Consider the following 23,906-nt stretch of genomic DNA (forward strand, 5'->3'; position numbering starts at 1 on the left):
AAAATAATAGTTGAATTTATAAAAATGACCCCATTCTAAAGTTTACATGCACTTGATTCTCAATACTGTGTTGTTACCTGAGTAATCCACAGCTGTTTTTTTAGTGATAGTTGTTCATGAGTCCCTTGTTTGTCCTGAACAGTAAAACTGCTCGCTGTTCTTCTGAAAAATCCTTCAGGTCCCACAAATTTTTTGGTTTTTCAGCATTTTTGTGCATTTGAACCCTTTCCAGCAATAACTGTATGATTTTGAGATCCATCCTTTCACACTGAGGACAACTGAGGGACTCATATGCAACTGTTAAAGAAGGTTCAAACGCCGCATTAAGAGTCGGGGGGTGAAAACATTTGAACAGAATGAAGTTGTGTACATTTTCCTTCTTTTGCCTAAATATCATATTTTTTTCATTTAGTACTGTCCTTCAGAAGCTACAAAAGATACTTACATGTTTCCCAGAAGACAAAATAAGTTGAATTTGCCCTGATCTTCAAATTCAAAAGTTTTCACCCCCATTGCTCTTAATGCATTGTTTCCTTCTGGATCATCAGTGAGTGTTTGAACCTTCTGTAATTGCAAAGTTGCATTATGGTAAAATAATGAACATTTTGCATATTCTGCAAAACTGTGAAACTTTTGACTTCAATAATTTTTTGTAACCTTTTTTAATTTTTACTCTAAGGCAGAAATAGGCTTTTTTTGGATGTAATTTCTTTTAAAAAAACTAAAAAGGCTTGACTTTATAATTTGAAATATTGAGTTTATAAATGTCCCTTGATATTAAATGATTCCAGTAACTCACAGCACATTGTGGCCGGCACTAACCATGTGCATCCTTGTTGCAAGCAACCACTATTATAGTTATGTAAATAAAGAATTAACCAATAGTAAATCCATATGTGGTGAACTACAGAAGCAAGCTGATGTGCTGTCAGAGTAAATTAAATAAGACTTAACTGTCCAAGTGTGACATCCTGACTGAACAATACACCAGTTCTGACCTATGTTTGACCCTTGACCTCTTTTTCCAGACCGTGCAACGAGAGGTCACAGGAGGTCAGACTGATGAAGGCTTGGGTCCTGAGATCATGGCGCCAAGTCCATCACTCTTGTGCCAGGAAATGCCACTCAAAGTGCATGTCGGAAAACCCAGCAAAGGTAAGTTCAACAAGTTTGGATCCACAAACACTCCACGTTGTTATTTGCAAAACAGGGTCAGTCGACCTACAGTTTGAATGTGAGAGCATGGTAAAAACTGACATTCTATCACAGAAGCTGGAACAAGAATGCAAAATCTTTTAAACTTAAGTTTCACCCATGCAAAACAGCTGGTGGAAAATATTATCTAAAACAAAGCCACAATCATTATAAACCTTAAATGCATCAATCATAATTACTAGACTTGTTGTCCTTAACGTATTTTCGGTTTACATGTTGCCTTCGATGCTTGGTTCAGTGACTTCAGGCAAGCTCTATAAGACAGTTTACATACTTTTATCTTATTCTTTTCCATAATCGCATAATTAGATAGTTGAGGCTTTCGGCAGAAATCAAGCGTGAGGTTTTGTTTTGCCAAGTGCAGCATCTTTCATATGAAACAATGGGTCTCAGATTGTATCAGGTGCACAAATCGGATTAGATCAATACCCACACAGATCTACAAAGACCAAAAATGCAATATCACACAAGCAAGAGCACTGTTGCACTAAATGTAAAAGAAAAATCTGAATAATATTAAATAACTTATATAACTGACAGACTTTGGTTAGATGTTTTGTTTGTTTTTGCCTTGCAAATATACATTGATTATAATGGGATAGTTCACCCAAAAATGAAAATTCTGTCATTAATTACTCATCCTCATGTTGTTCCAAACCCGTAAGACCTTCGTTCATCTTCGAGGCACAAATTAAGATTTTTTTGATGAAATCTGAGAGCATTCTGACCCTGCATAGATGGCAACTCAGCTGGCACGTTCAAGGCCTGGAAAGGCAATAAGGACAGAGTTTTTATTTTTGGGTGACTTATACCTTTATATGATAATTCCACTTTCACAACAACAATTTACAAATAATTTACTCACCCCCTTGTCATACAAGATGTTCATGTCTTTCTTTCTTCAGTCATAAAGAAATTATGTTTTTTTGAGGAAAACATTTTAGCGTTTTTCCCCATATAATGGACTGATATGGTGCCCCGATTTTGAACTTCCAAAATGCAGTTTAAATGCAGCTTCAAACGATCCCAAATGCGGTTGTAAACGATCCCAGCTGAGGAAGAAGGGTCTTATTTAGCGTAATGGTTATTTTCATAAATATAATACAATTTATATACTTTTTAATGCTAAATGCTCGTCTTGTCTTACTCTGCCTGGACAGTTAGGGTATGTCAAAAAACTCCCATCTCATGTTCTCCCTCAACTTTGAAATTGTCCTATTTCGCTGTTTTACCTTTGTTGTTAAGGGTGTTTGATCTTCTTTGCATGTTCACTTTGCAAAGACTGGGTCGGTACTTTTGCAGCGATGTAGGATGATTTTGAAATGATTTTTGAAGTTGAGAGAGAAAATACGATTGGACTTTTTTGACATACCCTAACTGTCTTGAGCCAGAATACACAGAGTTCAGGGAGAGAAGGCAAGAGGAGCGTTTGAGATTAAAAAGTATTTAAATTGTATTTTTTAAAATGAAAATAACCAATCGTTTCGCTGCATAACAGCCTTCTTCCTTGGCTGGGATGGGTTTACAGCCATATTTGGGATCATTTGAAGCTGTGTTTAAACTGCCTTTTGGAAGTTCAAAATCGGGGCACCATACCAGTCCATTATATGGAGAAAAATGCAGAATTTTTTTTTTCTTCTAAAACATAATTTTTTATGACTGAAGAAAGAAAGACATGAACATCTTGGATGACAAGGGGGTGAGTACATTATATGTTGAATCTTAGTTTTGGAAGTGGACTTCTCCTTTAAGAGTCTGCTTATCAGGCTTAATGGGTTTTTTAGCTTTAGTTATGAGATTTTTGTTCATTTGCTTGTGCACTCTGTGTGAACTCTTTGTCTTATCGAGGACAGACTGTAAATACAGGGTTGATATGAGTCTCCAGAGTTTGCATTCTCAACTAGTGGAACATGAGAGAGTTTGCTTTGTGTTTGAAGGAAAATCTTGGCCAGGCACTTTTCCACAGTGTATTTCTTGGTTTGTGTGTAAGTGAAAGACTGTGTAGTTGTCTATATTAATCCTGAGGAGAATATTAGAGACACAGCCTACTTTATCTTACCTAGACTCACATGTCCACACAAGTTTTGCTCGGGATGTGTGCTGTCGTTTCTTGAGTTAGACTCTGTTGTGAGCATAAGTATGTATTTTTGGTCCTGTTTTGTCTTGCTGTTGGCTCAGGCAGCAAAAGCACCAGATGTCTCATTCACACACTCAGGAGTCCACAAACTGCTCTTTTATCAGAAAGACACGCATTTTAAGAGTGTTATGCATGTTCTCTGTTTCTCTCAGTATTTTATCCCTGTACAATCAGCATACAGTATTTGTAGATTTTCAGATTTTTCACACAAAAATACACTTGACCATGCCGTCACAATGTTAGGGGGTTGCTATGCGGATTCTGGAGTGGTTTATGTATGTATGTATACAGTATATACAGTTAAGGTCAAAAGTTTACATACACTTGATTTTTAATACTGTTGTTACCTGAATGATCCACAGCTTTTTTTTTTTTTTTTTTTTTTGTTTAGTTATATGAGTCCCCTGTTTGTCCTGAATAGTTAAACTGCCTGCTGTTCTTCTTCAGAATAATCCTTCAGGTCCCACAAATTCTTTGGTTTTTCAGCATTTTTGTGTATTTGAACCCTTTCCAACAATGACTGTATGATTTTGAGATTCAGAGGACAACTGAGGGACTCACTGACGTTCAAATGCTCACTGATGCTCCAGAAGGAAAAACAAGGCATTAAGAGCCAGGGGTGAAAACTTTTGAACAGACTGAAGACGTGCATATTTTTATTATTTTGCCTAATTATCATATTTTATTTCATTTAGTACTGCCCTTTAGAAGCTACAGCAGATATAATTACATGTTTTCCAGGGGACAAAATAAGTTGAATTTACCCTGATCTTCAACTTCCAAAAGTTTTCACCCTCCAGCTCTTAATGCATTGTGTTTTGTTTTTTTCTGGAGCATCAGTGAGTTTGTGGAACCTGAAGGATTTTCTGAAGAATGGTGGGCAGTTTAACTGTTCAGGACCAACAAGAAACTCATGAACAACTATCACTAGATATAAACGTCTTTTATGTAAAAATATTGTGTACTAAACTAAGATGCCTGCAGGTAAAGAACTGGCCAGTTGTGTGTATATTCTTACGACTTCAGCAATGGGGGTCAAATTGCTCCATTCATTGCATGTCTATACCATAACATAATGGAAATGTGCATTCAGGAAGGGTTTTGTGCTCAGTGGGAGTGCTGGAGGCGCTGGCCATTCAAATCAAGTGCTGTTTGACTGGACGCAGCAGGTCGGACAGAGCAGAGACAGGCTGTTGTTTTGTCTACTGGTAATTTAATGCTTCTCCGCTGCATTACCTCATGGGCTTCACCGCATGCCTTCAGCACGAGCTTTAGCCATCCATCAACACCCTCACACACACATGCATCATTAGCAAAACAAATCACGAGGCTTCATTTACACATGTAAATGTGAGAAATATTTATTGCCTTTAATGTAACATACCCAACTCTGATTGGATAGTGACTTTGTGAAAACACGTGAAGTTTATATGCACACAGAGTCGGATCAAAGATGGTTGAAACAGCTGTTCTTCAGAGGGGCACTTCACAGGATCTCACAATGATAACATTTTTCGTGTCTTTGAAATTCCTAGAAGAAAGCCGAGCTTTGGTGTTTGTTGAGTTAATGTTGAAACATAGGTCCACGTGCTCATGACTCTACATCTGGTTGTCTGTTTTTGCGTGTATGACCATGTTTAGAGTTGTCGTTGTGTCCGTATGTGTGTAGCATAATGCTTGGTGGGTAACTAGAGCTGTAAGAATGGGAGAAATTCTTGGATTAGCCGGCCTGGCATCAAGTATGCCGCAACTGCAAGCCCTGGGGCATCCGAAGCATACAGAGCGTAGAGAGTAAGATGTGTGTGTGTGTGTGTGTGAGTGTATTAAAAAAGTAGAGAAATGTGTGGGAGAGAACTGTTTGTTTGTGTTTAAATACAGTGAGAAGCTGAAGCAGAACTCAAAAGAGCAGTATCATAAATCTAGGGCTGCAACGCATATAGTATGTAAACATAAACATTTATTTTGAATGCGATTAATCGCAACTGATTGTTTTGCAGCCCTAAAATGTACTTTAAAATCATAGTTCACCTAAAAATTAATATTTGCTGAGAATGTACTCATTCTCAGGCTATCCAAGATGTGGATTAGTTTGATTCTTCATCAGAACAGATTTGGAAAAATGTAACATTACGTTACTTGCTCACTGTTGAATTCTCTGCAGTGAATGGGTGCCATCAGTATGAGTCAAAACAGCTGCTAAAAACATTACAATAATCCACAAGTAATCCACACGACTCCAGTCCATCAATTAAAGGAAAAGTCCAGTTCCAGAACAACCATTTACAAATAATTTACTCAACCCCTTGTCATCCAAGATGTTCATGTCTTTCTGTCTTCAGTCGTGAAGAAATTATGGTTTTCGAGGAAAACATTTCAGGATTTTTCTCCATATAATGGACTTCATTGGTGCCCCGATTTTGAACTTCCAAAATGTAGTTTAAATGCAGCTTAAAAGGGCTCTAAATGATCCCAGCTGAGGAAGAAGGGTCTTATCTAGCAAAACGATCTGTCATTTTTTTCAAAAAATAAAAATTTGTATACCTTTTAAGCACAAACGTTTGTGTAGCACTAGCTCTGGCATGCGCGTCCACGACGCTACGTACTATTGAATCACGTCTAAAGGTCACACGGAAAGTAGGCGGAACTATAGACCCAGTGTTTACAAAGGGAACACGCAAAGACTAAGGAAGTGCTGTTTACAAACAAAAAGGTACAATGATTATGAAGTTGTAGAAGAAAAAGAGATGGAGTTTTTTGCCATACTCTAACTTTTTGAGCTGGAGTACACAGACGATGAACTTAGAGTTGATTCATAGCGTCGTGGACGTGCATCCCAGAGCTAGTGCTACACAAGCTTTTGCGCTTAAAAAGTAATCAAATTTTTATTTTTCGAAAAAAATTACTGTTTGTTTTGCTAGATAAGACCCTTCCTTCTCAGCTGGGATCGTTTAGAGCCCTTTGAAGCCACATTTAAACTACATTTTGGAAGTTCAAAATCAGGACCCCAATGAAGTCCATTATATGTTAAAAAAAAAAAAAAAAATCCTGAAATGCTTTCCTCAAAAACCATAATTTCTTTACGATTAAAGACAGTAAGACATGAACATCTTGGATGACAAGGGGGTGAGTAAATTATTTGTAAATTGTTGCTCTGGAAGTGGACTTCTCCTTTAATGTCTTGTGAAGTGAAAATCTGTATCTTTGTAAGAAATAAATCCATCATTAGGACATTTTAAACTTCAAACCATTGCTTCCAGTGAAATTTTAACCTTCTTAGTTGAAATTTGTCTTGTTTTATTAGAAGAGAAATATGCTCAGATCACAAGTAAAAACAGTCCAAAACAACTCTAAACAAATATGTTTTGATGTGAGAGGACAACAGAAGATGGAATTGGTGTTATTATGGATTATGGACTTGTATTTTGGCCAAAAGTGATGGTTTAAAGTTAAAGTGCCTAAATGATGAATTTCTTTCTTAAAAAATGCAGTTTTTGAATTTATGGACTGGAGTCATGTGGATTACTTATGGGTTATTGTGATGTTTTTATAATCTGTTTGAACTGACAGCACCCATTCACTGTAGAGGATCCATTGCTGGGCAAGTGATGTAATGCTAAATTTCCTAAATCTGTTCTGATGAAGAAACAAAAACTACATCTTGGATGGCCTAAGGCTGAGTAACCTTTTTGGATGAACTGTTCCTTTAAAAGTTCTTTTGAATCCCATTCAGATAGTAAATGTCTGTGATTGCTTTATATTATTTTTTCATCATCCTTCCTATTTTTTTTGACACTTGACTAAAATTTTACTTTCTAGATTAACCAAATTTGTCCAATTAAAAAAAAAGAAAATAATTAAAACACAGAGATCCCCATCCTGTTCACTTTTGGTACATGCAATGACAAACATCATTTATACAACTAACCCCATCTGAATAGTTCTTTTGTTCAGTACGATTGAGTGCTGAAGTATTACGGCAACCCATCCTGGGGTTTTCTAAGAAAATATCAAGTTCCTCCTCTTGAGTCATGGCCTTTCATGAGTGATTTCAGGATGCTTGAATTGGCCCGACAGGATGTTGACTTTGAACTGGAATCACAGGAAGAGGAAATTACTCAATTGCAATTCAAAGAAATTCAACACCGTCACTTGGACGTTTTGCGACAAAACACAAATGATTAGATCATTAATTTGGACTAATTATGTTTATATTTTTCTTTAATATTTATAGTACATTTTTCCTCAACAGGTCAGACATATTTCTGTAAGCTAAGATACATTTCTCTGAGCACCAAATGTCCACCATATTGCTTTCAAATTTTATTAAAATCATTATAGACATGGTCATTTTATATAAATTAGATCATTATGAAAAATAAAATATATAATTTACATGAATTTCTTTGCTAGTGTTAGTATTTGGTTAGTTTTAATTGGTTGAACAAATTAGGCATTATATACCTTACCATCTTAAAGGTTTGTGTTGTTTGTTATTACAATTTAAAATGGCTGTTTTCTTTCAATCATTTTAAAGGGATAGTTTACACCAAAAATGAAAATTCTTTCATTGATTACTGACTCTCATGTCGTTCTGAACTTGTTGAACGTGGACTATCAACAATGTCCTTACTACCTTTCCGGGCCTTGAACTATGTCCATGTAGGGTCAGGGTCAAAACGTTTCTATAATTCTTTAAAACAATATGATGTACCCGTATGAAAAATCATCCTCTATTATTTCACATGGTTCAGACAGAGAGGTGGGAAAAAAAGAGAAGCAAAAAGTGACAGATGAATGACTTGTTCAGGTCAGTTGCACCTGTGCAGAATGATAAATTATTTCATACAGTGCTGAAAGCTCACGTGGGACGATGAAATGGCAGGTGGGTACCCATAATACCTCTGTGCAGTGAGTGAAGGGTGAAGAGTCCAGTGATGCCTGCAGTGAAAGGCCAGAGGGAGGGGGAGGATAATGAACAGTTTGTTTGTGTTGTGTGTGAATATTATTGCTGTAGTTTTCATTCTATCAATAATTAATTTTTATATAGAAATAATTGTAATAATAATAATAATAATAATTACTATTATTATTATTGTTATTTTATAATATATTTATATATTTTTCCATATTTATAAACAAATATATATAAAGTGTTATATATGAATTATTTTTTATATATTTTAAATATGCATATAATAAATAATAGAATTAGTGTTATTAATAATTTACTAAAAATTAGTGTTAATAATTTACTAAAAAAAAATAACAAAATACCTCAAAAAGAAATTAACATTCCAGGATTGCTCTCCATATAGTGGACTTCAATGAGGGTTTGAAGGTCCAAATTGCAGTTTCAATGCAGCTTCAAAGGGCTCTAAATGATCCCAGCTGAGGAATAATGGTCTTGTCTAGCGAAACGATTGGTCATTTTCTAAAAATAATACAAATTAATATACTTTTTAATCACAAATGCTTATTTTGCACTAGCTCTGCGATGCCAAAGACTATAGAATACCCAAGACTTGTCACTCGTATAATTTTGAATTGGGAAAGATGCAACGCTTATTATGGCCACGAAGCCCCGCCTTCTTACTGAAAGAGCCAATCGTTGAATATTAAAGTTAGCGGGTCACTCCCGTAAGAAGTCCTGGTTGCTATAGAAACAGTCAGCGTTCTGAGACGCCAGTGGCACTCCCCGGCCCTCTTGAAGGTCAAGTTAAATTTTATTTTCTATATAGCACCAGATCACAGCAAAAGTCATTTAGGGTTAGCTTTCCTATAGAACAGGTCTATACTTTGTTCTTTTATTAAACAAACGAAATGGTCTCATGTTATTTATCTTATTTACACAACGGCATGTCAATTCTGTCTCTACATGAACGCGTGCTTACAATTTCTCAGCGAAAACGCGGACGGGATCACGGAGTGATTAAAAACTGAATTTACTCCATAGCGCGGAATGCCACGGAATTCGTCAGTTTTTGGATGAATAAATCAAAACTGGGTCTGTCTCTTAATTCAAATCTGTAAATATTAAAACGCAAAAAGACGGTTTAGATATAAATCCTGCATGTTCCGCTTGGCTCTGTATGTATGAATGGCAGAAACACAGTTTGTTTACTACATAAATAGTGAAGCACATGTGAGACTAGCTGTGATTTTCGGCCTCTGTGTCTCATTATATGACGACATAAACACATGAATTTCATCTCCAGAGCTGCCGTGAGAGTCACTTCATGTGAATTTTACCATTTCATTTCATATCATACTGTATAAAGACAGAAACTTCACGGCAGCCTGTCAAAATAAAAGTACGGTTTAACGTGTAACAGAAATGGATTACTCTTCTATTACTTTTGTGCAGTACAATGTACATCTTTATATGTTTATCTTTCTGGCCAATTTAAATAAAACAAATGCTAAAAATAAATATTACTCCAGATTAACCACTTAATTGTAGAAAAAAAAATCTACAATTACAGAAAAAAGCTGTGAAACTAGGGGAAACACTGGAGACGTGCGCTCAATGCTGCAAAATAAGCATTTTTTTTAATGCTGTTGGAGCATAAGGAAGATAGGGAGATAAGAGCTGCACTTGCCTGCCCAAGAGGCGTTTCAAAGATGGCCGCCGAGTAAAATGACTTGCCTAAAAGGGACCACGATGTCCGGTTAGTTCTTCGTCTGTGTACTTTGGTTTGAAAATGTAAAAGACTCCATCTCACTTTCTCCTCCAACTTCAGAATCGTCCGACTTTTGCATTTTTATGTAAAGGGCGTATGACTTTCTTTGCGCGTTCACTTTGTAATCCCTGGGTCGGTACTTCCGCCTACGTCACGTAATGTTATGTAATGTGTGAGGTCGAGCTAGTGCAAGACGAGCATTTGTGGTTAAAAAGTATATAAATGTAATTTTTAAAAGAAAATTAGCAATTGTTTTGTTAAATAAGACCCTTATTCTTCTGCTGGGATCGTGTAGAGCTCTTTGAAGCTGCATTGAAACTGCAATTTGGACCTTCAACCTATTGGCTCCCATTAAATCCTGAAAAGTTTTCCTCAGAAACCTTAATTTCATTTCGACTGAATAAAGAAAGACATGAACATCTTGGATGACAGAGGGGTGAGTAAATTATCAGGAAAGTTTCATTTTGGAAGTGAACTAATCCCTTAAACGGGTCATCGGATGCCCATTTTCCACAAGTTGATATGATTCTTTAGGGTCTCAATGTAAAGTCTATAATATACTTTGGTTAAAAATTCTCAATGGTTGTGTAAAACAACAGTCTTTTTACCTTGTCAAAATGAGCTCTGCAAAAATCATCCCATTCTAAGGGGTTGTTCCTTTAAATGCAAATAAGCTCTGCTTGCCCCGCCCCTCTCTTCTCTCTTTGGAGTGACAAGCCTGTTTATTTTAGCCGCGCTTAGCCGCGTTTAGCCGCTAAACTTCCTAACTACCACGTTATAAGGAAAGGCGATCACAAAGATTGATAAAAAAAACCCTTATACTTATGTCTGCTGTAAGTGAAGCTGGATCACGAATGATTCGTGCAAACATAGACGGATATATGTAGATCGGGAGCCGCATTCCCTTCACAAACAAACATAATCCACTGCATCTTCAGCGGCTCAGATGTCAGGAGTAAATGACGACCACTATGTTCATTATTACATCCAGCAACACAACACCTCAGTCACTCAGTCTAACTTGCATCCCTGCTCCAGCATCGAAACAATGGAGGTTACTGGACTGTGACAGAGGTAAGACGCTCATGTCAATCAACTATCGTGGGAGCGGCCTCTGACAGGCATTTATTTTTACAGATTAATTAAAAAGCACTGCATGGATTTTTATCATTATAGGATAGATTTTTACATTTTTACACATTAATGTTCGAACAACATGAAAAAGTGAACTTTGCATCCGATGACCCCTTTAACTGTAAACGTCACGAAAACGTCTGAATATTACAGATCTGAATTATAACAACAGTCAGGGAACGATTTCATGACATATTGCAAATGAGCAAATGCTCTTTAAATGATTTTTTCTTCCAAATGAAAGTTGTTTTGCATCTCATCCCGTTTGTACTTCACACATCCGTCTTTGTCCGTCTGTGCTGTGTGATTGTCGTCTCAAACCACTTCACAAATCTCTTTCGTCCTCTGGCGGTGACCTCTCTCTGGGTTTGTGGTTCACTTTCACTCGGCGGCACACACACACACACACGTATAAAAACACAGTGTAATAAGGGGTTTGGTGGGTGGTTTGGGAGGAGCAGACAGGCATCTTTCTTTGCTGAAGGGAAAAGCCTCCTCCTCTTCAGAACATTCCAGATGAGCTCACACTTGCCTGCTGGAGATGAGGAAAGAAATGAGACTCTAAAAAAGCTCTAAAGTAAGTGTCGGTGCACCATTAAACAAGAAAACAAGGAAATTCTGTGATCATTAACTAACCTTCATGTCACTCCAAATATGTATGACACATTTTCTAGACCCTTTTTTGGTGTTAGTAGTAGCTCTCAATGAATGAAAGAGTTGGAGGCGATCTACTGCTCTCAGATCTTTTGATATGATGCATTGAACTCACAGGATTCCATTCAGCCTTCTCTCTCTACACACACACACACTACAGGAAGTGCTGACTCTGCAGGGTATATTTAACACACTCGCCCATGTTTACGGTGAGCAGACTCCGGATGTGTTCCCGCTCACTTGTGTGAGTGTGTGTGTGCAAATGAACACTCTTCAGCTGGACACTTGAGTCACACTTATATAACATCAGATACACTACAATTCAAAAAGTTTGGGGTTGGTAATATATATTTTGTAATGTTTTTAAAAGAAGTCTCTTTTGCTCTCCAAGACAACTTGGATTTGATTTAAAAATACATAAAAAATAGCAATAATATGAAAAGATATTACAATTTAGAAGAACTGTTTTCTATTTGAATATGTTTTGAAGTGTAATTTATTGCAGTGATGCAAAGCTGAATTTTCAGCAGCTGTTACTTTGGACTAGTGTCATTTGATCCTTTAGAAATCATTCTAATATGCTGATTTGGAGCTCAAAAAACATTTGTTAAATTATCAACATTGAAAACAGTTGTGCTGCGTTTAATAATTTTGTTGAAACAGATGTTTTCCAGGTTGCTTGATGATTAGAAAGCTACAAAAAACAGCATTTATTTATAATGAAAATCTTTTGTAAGATTATAAACGTCTTTGTCACTTACAATCAATTTAATGTGTCCTGAATAAAATATTAAATATTAATTAAAAAGTTATAACAATACAAATATTGTCTTCTGTCCCTCTATCCCTGTTTTGAACTTTGTCTTAAAGCAGTAAAGTCGCTGGTTTGCTATCAAAATATGTTGTGAAATGAATTTCCTGGAGGCTCAGATTCTTGCCTCGCAGGTTCTTCCTTTTTAGCTAAATGTGCTCAAATGAGTTCTAACCTGCCAGAAACCGTCTGAGAGGTTAAGTTCGGGAGGATTTTCTCACATACTCCTCTCCTCTAATAGAATCCAAACAGTCTGTGATAATACTACCATAATACATTTTGGAGAGTATTTGTCTGATTCTTATTCAAGGCCTGGGGACTGAACGTAACTCATTCAGTTATTTGAGGTAAATGTAACTAAGTTTTGTTGTGTGGAATGCAAAAATTAAACATTCCAGCATTTTAGGGCAAATCTGTATAGCGAATATAATTTCATATGCATGCTACAGCAATAAACTTTCTGCCTACAGAGTATTTCATGTCCAGTTTCAGAGAGGCTGATACTCAGGATTGAACATTTGTTGTGCTGATTTTTGTACTTAAATATTTCTTAATATTATTATTACAATGTAAAAGCCTTCTGTAAACCAACAATTTTGAATCTTTATACTCATGGTGCTTGTCTTTTTTGCTTGTCTTTTTTCAGTGTATGTGGAAAGAATTGAACTGAGAGGAGTTACACCCAAATCAGACAAACCAACAGAATACATCCTGGAGGTGAGTTTTGTGTCAGTTTCCAGTGCAGTCTTACAAAAATCTGAAAATTTGAAGTCTCCTGCATATTGTATGTGTATATATATATATATATATATATATATATGTATATATATATATATGTGTGTGTGTGTGTGTGTGTGTGTGTGTATATATATATATATATATTACACTGCTGTTCAAAAGTTTGGGATCAGTAAGATTTTTAATGTTAATGTTTTTATGCTCATCAAGGCTGCATTTATTTGACCAAAAATGCAGAAAAAACAGTAATATTGTAAAATATTATTTCAGTGTAAAATAACTGTATTCTATGTGAATATATTTTAAAATGTAATTAATTCCTGTGATGCAAAGCTGAATTTTCAGCATTATTACTCCAGTCTTCAGTGTCACATGAACCTTTAAAAGTTATTCTTATATGTGACCCTGGGCTACAAAATCATAAGTAGCACGGGTATTTTTGTAGCGATAGCCAAAAATACACTGTAAGGGTCAAAATTATTGATTTTTCTTTTATGACAAAAATCATTAGGATATTAAGTAAAGATCATGTTCCATTAAGATATTTTGTACATTTTCTACCATAAATATATCAAAACTTAATTTTTGATTAGTAATATGCATTGCTAAGAACTTCATTTGGACACCTTTAAAGGTGATTTTTGATTTTTTTGCACCCTCAGATTGCAGATTTTCAAATAGTGGTATCTCCGCCAAATATTGTCCCGTTCTAATAAACCATACAAAAATGGAAAGCTTATTTATTCAGCTTTTAGATGTATAAATCTCTATTTTAAAAAATTGACTCTTATGACTAGTTTTGTGGTCCATGGTCACATAAGCTGATTTATTATCAGTGTTGGACACATTTGTGCTGCTTAATATTTTTTTCGGAACGTGTGATACTTTTTTCAGGATTCTTTAATAAATAAAAAGTTAAAAAGAACAACATTTATTTAAAAATCTTTTGTAACAATATAAACTACCATTTGCAAGTTTGTGTTCAGTAAATGTTTGTTTCCTTTAATTAATACTTTTATGTGTAATAATTTAAAGGATGTGTTAAATTGCTAAAAATAAGTGATACCAAAGACTTACAGTGTTAGAATAGATTTTTATTTTGAGTAAATTCTTTTTAACTTTTTACTGGAGACTGGAATAATGGCTGATGAAAATTCAGCTTTGAATCACAAGCATAAATTATATTTTAAACTGTTTTAATATTGTGTTTTAAACTGTAATAATATTTCACAATACTACACTTTTCTCTGTATTTTTATCGAGTAAATACAGCCTTAAAAGCGCAATATGTAAGTTTTTGCCTAGAGAGTGCATATTCAAAATAAACAAAGAAACAAAAGCATAGTTTAATGATGCAGTGATTGAGTGTGGAATCATGGGAGTTGTAGTCTTCATCCACACAGCTGATGCAATCCGTCAGGACTCTGGCAGAAATCATGAGCTAACGTATTAAAGAAAGGTCACTGTTCTAGTGGTTTTTGGATATTTTTAAGATAAAAAAATCTTACATATTGTCCCTTTAATGAGCATAAGAGAATTCTTTAAAAAACATTAAAAATCAAACTGCAGTGTATATCCCCATAAAAAGCAGGTATTTTTTGTAGTCGTGTCATATTTTATATATAACAGCTATAACGTAGCTATAATGTAAACCGTACTTGGCATGTTTTTCTTGGTTAAAGGCCTTGTGGTCCGACTCCACTTTGTCGACTGTCAGCAAGACCCCTCAGGAAGTGGTGGAGTTCATCTCCCAGGTGAGTGAGTCATGTGTGTTGTGTTTCATGAACGTGAGAAATGTTGAGCTAGTGCGTAAAGATGAAAAGCCTTAAAAATAAACTACTAAAGTGGTCTGTAATAAATGTTAACAATTCCATTCATCTCAATTTCTCACCCGCAACTGGACTGGAAAGTCGAAAAATGCTTTATAATCAGTGCTGTGAAGTTGAGAATGTGAATGTGTTGAGCACTGACAAGTTGTAATGTCTAGAAACGTGTGATTGTGACTCTGTTGTGTCTCTCCTCAGCTCTCTCAGCTGTTTCCTGATGAATGTCTGGAGAAGCTTCTACCCCAAATGCCTGGAATTGATTCCACTCATGAACTAGATCCACGGTATTTCTACTTTTGAATCCTAACATGAAATGCACAAAGAGATACACAGATTCTCAATTATATCATGTTTTTTCTAGGGCTGGATCGTAAACTGAACATTTACAATACAGAGTGGCATTTTTAATGTATTAAAAAATCAAAAATATTTTATTGGTGCATGTAAAAAATATCTATCTATCTATCTATCTGCCTATATATACTACCAGTCAAAAGTTTTTGAACAGTAAAATGTTTTTTTTAAAGGAGAAGTCCACTTCAAGAACAACAGTTCACTAGTAATGTACTCACCCTCTTGTCATCCAAAATGTTCATGTCTTTCTGTCTTCAGTCGTGAAGAAATTATGGTTTTTAAGAAAAAATATTTTAGGATTTTTCTCCATATAATGGACTTCATTGGTGCCCCGATTTTGAACTTCCAAAATGTAGTTTAAATGCAGCTTCAAAGAGCTCTAAGGGATCCCAGGCGAGGAAGAAGCGTCTTATCTAGTGAAACGATCTGTCATTTTTTTCGGAAAATAAAAATTTGTATACTTTTTAAGCACAAAAGCTCATGTAGCACAGGCTCTGGGATGCGCGTTCACTACGCTACGTACTGTTGAATCATGTTGAAAGGTCACACGGAACTACAGACCCAGTGTTTACAAAGCGAACGCGCAAAGACTAAGAAAGTGCAAGTTTGTTAACGCTGTTTACAAACAAAAAGGTGCAACGATGTTCTTCTCTCAAGTTGTAGGAGAAAATAAGATGTTTTTCGCCATACTCAGTAGCAGTGAAGCTCGGATCATTTTACCAACTTGGACCTTTGAGTCTCATTCAGCAAAATGAAAAAAAAAAATTTCGAGTCATTTCGTTCATCTTAGCAAAATATAATTAAAATGTATTCAAATAGAAAACAGTTATTTTAAATAGTGAAAATATTTCAAAATATTACTGCTGTATTTTGAATTAAATAAATGCAGGCGTAGTGAGCAGAAGAGACTTCTTTAAAAATGTTAAAAATCTTACTGTTCAAAAACTTTTGTATACTAGTGTATATAATTATCCATTTATTTGGTTTGTTCAATATAAAATACATTTCTTAAATCAAATTTGTGAAGTTTTACTCTTCTCCACAGATGCTTGACCTCCCTTCCGCCTCAAGTTCTCAAACATGACAAAGTCCGTTTCTTCTTCAGCACTTCACCTGCACCTCAGCTCCCTACTAGCACAAGTAAGCCCCTTTTTCCTGTCTCGCAATGGTTCGTCCCAAATGTGCCACCATAGACGTTTGTTTCTGGACCACACCATCTCTTGTCAAAATGGGGAGTTTGTTTCAGCTCGTTGGGGATTTGATTTGACCTGCTTGTGCTGGAAGGCTTCAGAAGTGACCTCATCTTGGGAAACTATTAATAGGATGAGGGCCACTAGAACCTAGATGTGTGTCTGTGATGTTATTTTTAGCAGTGGGGGAAGGGACGGAAACCCCCTCTGATAGTACCAAGAGCAAAATTCTTATTGCTTGATAATTTGTCGTAGATATTGTGTTTTTTAGTTAAGTGTAGTTTTTAGCCATTAAATACTGTAAGTGAGGGCTCTGCAATAAACAAAGTAATTCTTGTGGACAGTATTATTATTAATATTACAGTTGTTTACAGCTCAATAGCCTGTAGTTGGAATAGCATCAGTGCAAATTGTCCATCTGGAGCAGAGCTGGGGACTGTACTGCTTTTATAGCTTTGATATGTCAGTTTTATAGCCGTACTTTTGAATTGGGCTCATGGGGGAAAAAATGTAAGTGTAAGTGAGGATGAGATAAGTCATGGTAAGAGGGGGAAATAAAAGAGTCTGGTCCTTTTATTTGAAAATATCAGAGAAAGATTTTATTGAAGATAACAAAACCTGTCAAAAAAAATGCCCAGGCTCATACTTCACCTAAAAATCAAAGGGAGAAATAAAAATAATTTTGCCTCAAGAAAATAAAGACTTTTTTTTTTTTTTTTTTTTTTTGCATTTCTCGTAACTGAAATTCCCCAAAAATCTCCATCATTACTGCTTTATGAAAAAATAATAATAATAATAATAATAATACAATATATATATATATATATTGTGTATTGTGGGGGAGGGGAAGTTAATATGCTTAATTGTCTGGAAAATATATTTATTTAAAAAATTTTAAATGGTGGTTTTGTTTATACAAATTCTTTTTTTTAATAAATAAATAATTTTAAATTATTTTTATATTTAAAAAAAAAACACAAAAAAACACACACTTAATTAAAACTGAAAGAATTGTGAAAAGAATGGTCCTAAGCAGGAGTCGTTTTGTGTATACAAATCAAATGATACATGTTTATTATTTTTTTTTGTTTATGTATTATTGAGATGAATTTTATATTTTTAACTTAGATTTCTGTTATATTTTTATGTAATATTTAACCATTCATTTGAATCTTTTCTTGTCACATCAAGCTATATTTCTTAATCAAACTTTGAAAACTAGAGAAATGGATGCTGAAAATTTAGAAATTGAAATTTACATTTTAAAATATATTATAATTATTTTAGTTTATTGTAATATTTCACTGTATTACTGTGTTTTTGTTTAAATAAAGTTCTTAATTTTTCGGATTTATTAATTTATTTAATTATTATTATTTATTTGTTAATTTTTTTTAAAACATCCTAAATAGTTTTTTTTTTTTCAAATTCAAATTCACACATCAAATTCACCCATGAGATTGAATCTTTTCATGTCCAATAAAGCTATATTTCTTAATCACACTTTGAAGACTACAGTAATGGATGCTGAAATGTTTAGAAATTAAAATTTTTAAATATATTTTAAAAAAATGTAATTGTAATGACATTTCACAATATTAATGTTTTTTGTGTTTTTGATTGTAATTTCTTGTTTTGAAGTAATTTCTTAGTTGTTCTGAAAATACTTAATTTTTTAAACACTTTAATGGTCCTGAATATCACATTTTGAAGCATAGAATAATGGATGCTGAACATTTAGAAATTAAAATTTTTAAAATGTATAAAAAAAAGAATTAAATTATAATAACATTTCACAACATTACTGTTTTTGTTGTGTTTTTGTTGAAATAAAGCTATACAAATAGCTATATTTCTTAAAGGTGACCTATTATGCCCCTTTTTACAAGATGTAAAATAAGTCTCTGATGTCCCCAGAGTGTGTATGTGAAGTTTTAGCTCAAAATACCCAACCCAAAATAATTTTTAAAGCTTGTTACAATTGCCACTTTTAGGGCATGAGCCAAAATGCGCCAAAATGTTTGTTTGTCCCTTTAAATGCAAACGAGCTGGTGCTCCCTGCCCTCTTTTCAGAAGAGGGCGGAGCTTTAAGAACCGGCAAAAACAAAACAAAACAATCTGCCGTTTAGCCTTATATGTTTGAAACGGAATCGGTTTAAAAGTCAGTCATCATATTGTACTGTGCATAAATGCACATTTATGAATTACACAGACGGGTAGCACAGCGCAATAAAAAATAATTACATAGCTGGTCTCAAGGTGCCTTTGCATGCTGTCACAAATGTATAAGTCCCGCTTTAAAAGTCGACTGAGTGATTTTTGCATAATAGGTCCCCTTTAATCACACTTTGTCACTTTCGTATTTTTCAGATCTGGGCTGTCTGCTTCAGTACAGAGGAGCGAGCAGGTGAGTTTAACCTTCCCTCACAACAAACATGTTCACATCCAACTTATCTCCATCCATAAACCTTCTTTCACTCTGTCCCAGGCCTGTTTGTGGTGTCGCCAGCATCCAGCCTGTCCTAAGCGTCCATGCACCCCACCCGCAGAGCTCCCCTGCCCACCTGCCCCCTCTCCCTCCTCAGACAGCAGTGGCCATCCTCCCTGGCACTCCTGTACCCATAGGGGAGGCCAGCCCACCACAGACGCACCTCACAAACCCAGCACCCCAGGTCCAGTCCCAGCAGCCAAGCCCGGAGCAAAACGGCATCCTGGACTGGCTTCGTAAACTCCGGTTGCATAAGTACTACCCCGTCTTCAAACAGCTAACCATGGAGGAGGTACGCGACTTAAAGTTGTCACCCAGATAAGAGGTTAAATTTATTGGAAGAGATGTTTAGGGAACAGATTTCGGATATTGCAGCCAAGAAATACATCTTTCTTTCCCACTACAGCTTATCTAAATTATGATCTCCTTATTCACTTTTTCAGTTCCTCGCTCTCACAGAAGAGGATCTTAACAAATACGACCTCACTCAAGGGGCCAAGAAGAAACTAAAGACTCAGCTGGAGCTTCAGAAGTGAGTTGTGCTTAGATTATGACGCCGCTATGTTTGATCAGCATGCGTCATGCCATATACAATCTTTGAAGCATCCAGGGGTTGTTTAAATGCAGTTACCTCTACCATGATAAATAGAAAGTGTGTTCTCAGACGTATCTTTCGAATTAAAGTCAGTTTATTGTCTGCTTTCCATGGGTGTAAATAGCGCAATGTTAAATATGCCAGGTTAAAGACTGCTGTGAGTAGGTACAATCTATAATTAACATAATTAGCATAGACAGGACATGTTTTTTGCGCTATAAAGGATGACAGTGACTAGGGCTGCCCCCTAATAGCCAACGAGAAGAGGCTTGGTCGACAAACATTGCATTAGTTACTTAGTTGCAGAAGTCCACAGGAAGTGGCAAGGTCAGGCAGTCCGTGACGGACAGATTGTTAACGGCTGGTCTATGTGGTAATATAGTACATCGGGCAGGACGTCCAAATGCTGACCTATCATTCATCAACCTCAAGGCTTTTTATCTGAAAGATGTATGTAGCAGCAAATTTACATGCCCACTCAATGTTAACCTAGAAAAAAGCTGAGAGGGAAGATGGAGCACGACAGATGGAGGCAGCGGTGCGGTCACTTGCCCTTAAAATACTCCATTATTTTTGGTCATGCAGATAAAAGTAATACATCTTTCGAATCTGTAAAGACTCATCGTTTATTTGTGTGTACTCAGAATAACAACGAAAAGTTGAGCTTTTGTAAAAAACTGAAAGCAAACAGGATGCACTTTCTGCCGTTTCGGTCTCTGTGAACTTGAGCTTGAAACTTTGAAACTCCGTGTATACTTGTCTTACAGGCATGAAAAATATAGGCTATCTATAAAGTAAAATGTCTATTTTTAAATGAACCAATTAAAATAGAAAACAAATACTCTCGTATAAAACATGCATACAGGCGCATCACTATTGCAGAGAACAGAGTCAGTGTCGCCGACTTGATCTCTTAAAGGGGTCATCGGATGCTAACTTCACTTTTACATGTTGTTTGAACATTAACGTGTGTTGGCAGTGTATGTACAAATCTACCCTATAATGATAAAAATCCATGTAGTGGTTTTAATTAATCTGTAAAAATAATATCCCCTTTTTCAAATGGCTCCCACAATAGTTGATCAGGGCCCGATGGCCCGGGGCCAGCGTGAAAGAGGCTCGGGACAGTTGACGAATTTGTCACTGGCCCGATTGGGCCATTGCCGCGTCGTCACTGAAGTTTAGCATTTGCAAGTGTTTTTAAGCCTTGTTCATTTAAAATGTCAAGCAATCACAGAGAGACGTGTCTCTGACGGACAAATAGCCTACAAAAGTATGTCAAAATACTTGTCCTGACGATTAACTTTGTAGCTTTAACAATGATTAATTTATATTTTATTTAGTGGAGTACACATGCACCGATCGACCGGACATATTTCAAACGATCTATTCCAGGCTTGTAAACGAACTGCATGCAATCATTTTTCAAAATGTCATGTGTGTGGAAATATTACGAACTCTTTAAACATCTGTTAACAGAGGCCAGAGACGCTGGAGACAAATGCAAATAGGAAAAATACTGTAGCAGGCAGAGCTGGATAACGGTTCACAATGGCGCGAAATTGGAATATCCTAAATATTGAAACGGGGGTTTATGTAAATGTGTCTCTGATGGGAACTGACTATTTTAAGAAAAGTTTACATGCTGTTTTCCTTCCATTTGCCTCTGTATAATGCATTTAAAGTAGTGTTCATAAGCACAGCTGCTTGGTTTACAGCCGTAGCCAAAAAAACGAAATATCACTGTTATTCCATAAGCGCCACCTGCTGGCAGAGTCTAAGTTTGCGTTCTTTCAGTCTATCTGCTGTTTTTCCCTAAAGCATCTTTTTTATTTATAATCAAATGTTAATGATAATGAAAGAATGTTTGAACAAACAAATAATGTTTGAACTTTATATTCGTTAGGCCAGTAGGTTCTGGTGTGAAATTGAAATCGAGAACTGTACCATTTAATTGGTATGTAAATTTTTGGTGTCATATGAGCTTATTAATTAAAATAAAAGATAACATAAGTCAAAAACAATGATAACAGCAGCTTTTTTGTGTGTGTGGCAGGGCCAGTAAAAATCTGAACCAATGGGCCAACCAGGCCAATAGAAAAAATCCTTAACGTTGAGCCCTGTTGATTGACATGAGCATCTTACCTCAGACCCGCCTTACATCAGCTGTAACAGTCCGACCTCCATTGTTTCGATGCTTAAGCAGGGATGTAAGTTAGACAAGAATATCTCCGATTGAGCGATTGAGGTGTTTTCTAATAATGTGCTAGTTAGCAAGTTTTGTGGCAGTTAAAGGCTCATTATTATGATTTATATGTTTTATTTATTTATTTATTTATCCTAATGGTCCTAAGCAGGTGTCATTTTGTTTATACAAATTTTATGATTGAACACAACTATTAAATTAAACAGGAGTGACTGTAAAGACATTTATAATATTACAAAAGTTTTCTATCTTAAATAATTACTGTTTATTTAAATGTTCTGTTCATCAGGAAAAAAATATATTTATCAGTTTCCACACAAATATTAGGCAGCCCAACTCTTTTCAACATTGATAATAATAATAAATGTTTCTTGAGCAGCAAATCAGCATGTTATAATGATTTCTGAAGGATCATGTGAAACTGAAGACTGGAGTAATTATACTTTGCATCACAGGAATAAATTACATTGTAAAATATATTTGAATAGAAAACAGTTATTTTAAATTCTAATAATAAATACGCTATATTACGGACTTTATTGCATTTTGATCAAATAAACTCAGCCGTGATGAACAGAAGAGACTTCGAATACATTTTAAAAATCATACTGACCCCAAACTTATGAACAGCATTGTATGTAGAGTTTATTTTATGTAGATTAATGTATCATTCCTAGTTAGAAAACATAATAGCATACCGGTTTGGAACAACATGTTGGTGAGGAAATAATGAACATTTTGACAGTTCTCGGGCAAACTATTTCTGTGTACCATATTTGTTACATTTTAAATACTGGTAAATGGTCAGATTCCACAATTCCATGGCATATCACTTCCTTCGGATAAGAGTTTGATATCAGCTCGGAACTGAAGCAAGCTACTATTCCTCAGTGAAAACACACTATTCTAATTCTTTTTCCATTTCTCACATCAGTAAGTTTCCATTGCTCAGGTAGAGCTGTGGGAGCTAAGATATCTTAACAGATAACAGGAAATAATCCTCAGGAGGTTTTCCATGCATGGAAACAACAAGGTTATACTGGTTCACGGGTCTCATTCTCAATTAATTGGTTCTCACTAACACTAGCTAAAACTTAAATAGTGTTTACTTGTAGTCCACTTAATTAAGGCCCTGAACCAGCCTAATCCTACCTATCGACTTTGGTTTAAAAATATTTCGTTTTTCAAATCCCAACTTTTGCTTCTAAAATCAAACTTCAGACATATGATAAGCTTCAAACTGGTGCACTAGCAGAATTATGGTCATGCGGTAAGTGCTGGGATGTTTTTGTACACAGCGCCATCTAGGGTCATTCTGTGAAACTGATCTTCTCTAAAAAAAACTTTTGCATTCATGATCCAGTCGTTGTTTATCATCAAATGGTACATACAAAAAAAATACGAATATTTTTTGTTGTCAGAGAGAAGCTGGAGAAGAGATACGTGGTGTCACAGTTTCCTGTTTCCTGTGGTGGGGTTGCCAGAGTGACCCCTTCCAGTCATATCGGACCCCTGACACACGCACACTCTGGAAGTGGTACTGTACACGCAGTTCTGAAAAATAATACTAATTTTCGATTTAAAATAAAATAGAAATTAAAAAATTTTAAATATCCAGAATTACCATATAGATGTATGAATTCAAGAGATTGATCTGTTTTTTTGTATGTGTGTTAAGAGCTACGAGTGGATGTTGAGAACAGCTCGTTGCCCATTCCACGGGACAGCAGTTCCTCCTCAGGCTATTCCAGTGCTCCTTCCAGTCCAATGACCCCTTTATCACGTGACACTTCCTTCGACCGGGTCAAAGACCCTCACAGACGTAAGGACTGATGTTTTTTCTGTTGATATTTTTAGAATGGATATTAAATTGTCTAC

General features: G+C 35.6%; 1 protein-coding gene across 2 annotated transcripts in view; it reads left to right on the plus strand.

Annotated features, from left to right (window-relative positions):
• zcchc14 (zinc finger, CCHC domain containing 14) overlaps positions 1–23,906 on the plus strand; it is a 41,161-nt gene that overhangs the window by 9,830 nt on the left and 7,425 nt on the right. For both annotated transcript variants that reach the window (XM_051099166.1, XM_051099167.1), the window contains exons 2-11: positions 1,029–1,155; positions 13,278–13,348; positions 15,052–15,123; positions 15,394–15,479; positions 16,595–16,689; positions 19,110–19,146; positions 19,228–19,519; positions 19,671–19,759; positions 23,450–23,565; positions 23,707–23,850. In XM_051099166.1, the coding sequence (XP_050955123.1) occupies positions 1,029–1,155; positions 13,278–13,348; positions 15,052–15,123; positions 15,394–15,479; positions 16,595–16,689; positions 19,110–19,146; positions 19,228–19,519; positions 19,671–19,759; positions 23,450–23,565; positions 23,707–23,850 (1,129 nt within the window). The remainder of the gene's footprint in view (positions 1–1,028; positions 1,156–13,277; positions 13,349–15,051; positions 15,124–15,393; positions 15,480–16,594; positions 16,690–19,109; positions 19,147–19,227; positions 19,520–19,670; positions 19,760–23,449; positions 23,566–23,706; positions 23,851–23,906) is intronic.

Source organism: Labeo rohita, chromosome 25, assembly GCF_022985175.1.
Source record: "Labeo rohita strain BAU-BD-2019 chromosome 25, IGBB_LRoh.1.0, whole genome shotgun sequence".
NCBI classification, from domain to species: Eukaryota; Metazoa; Chordata; class Actinopteri; order Cypriniformes; family Cyprinidae; genus Labeo; species Labeo rohita.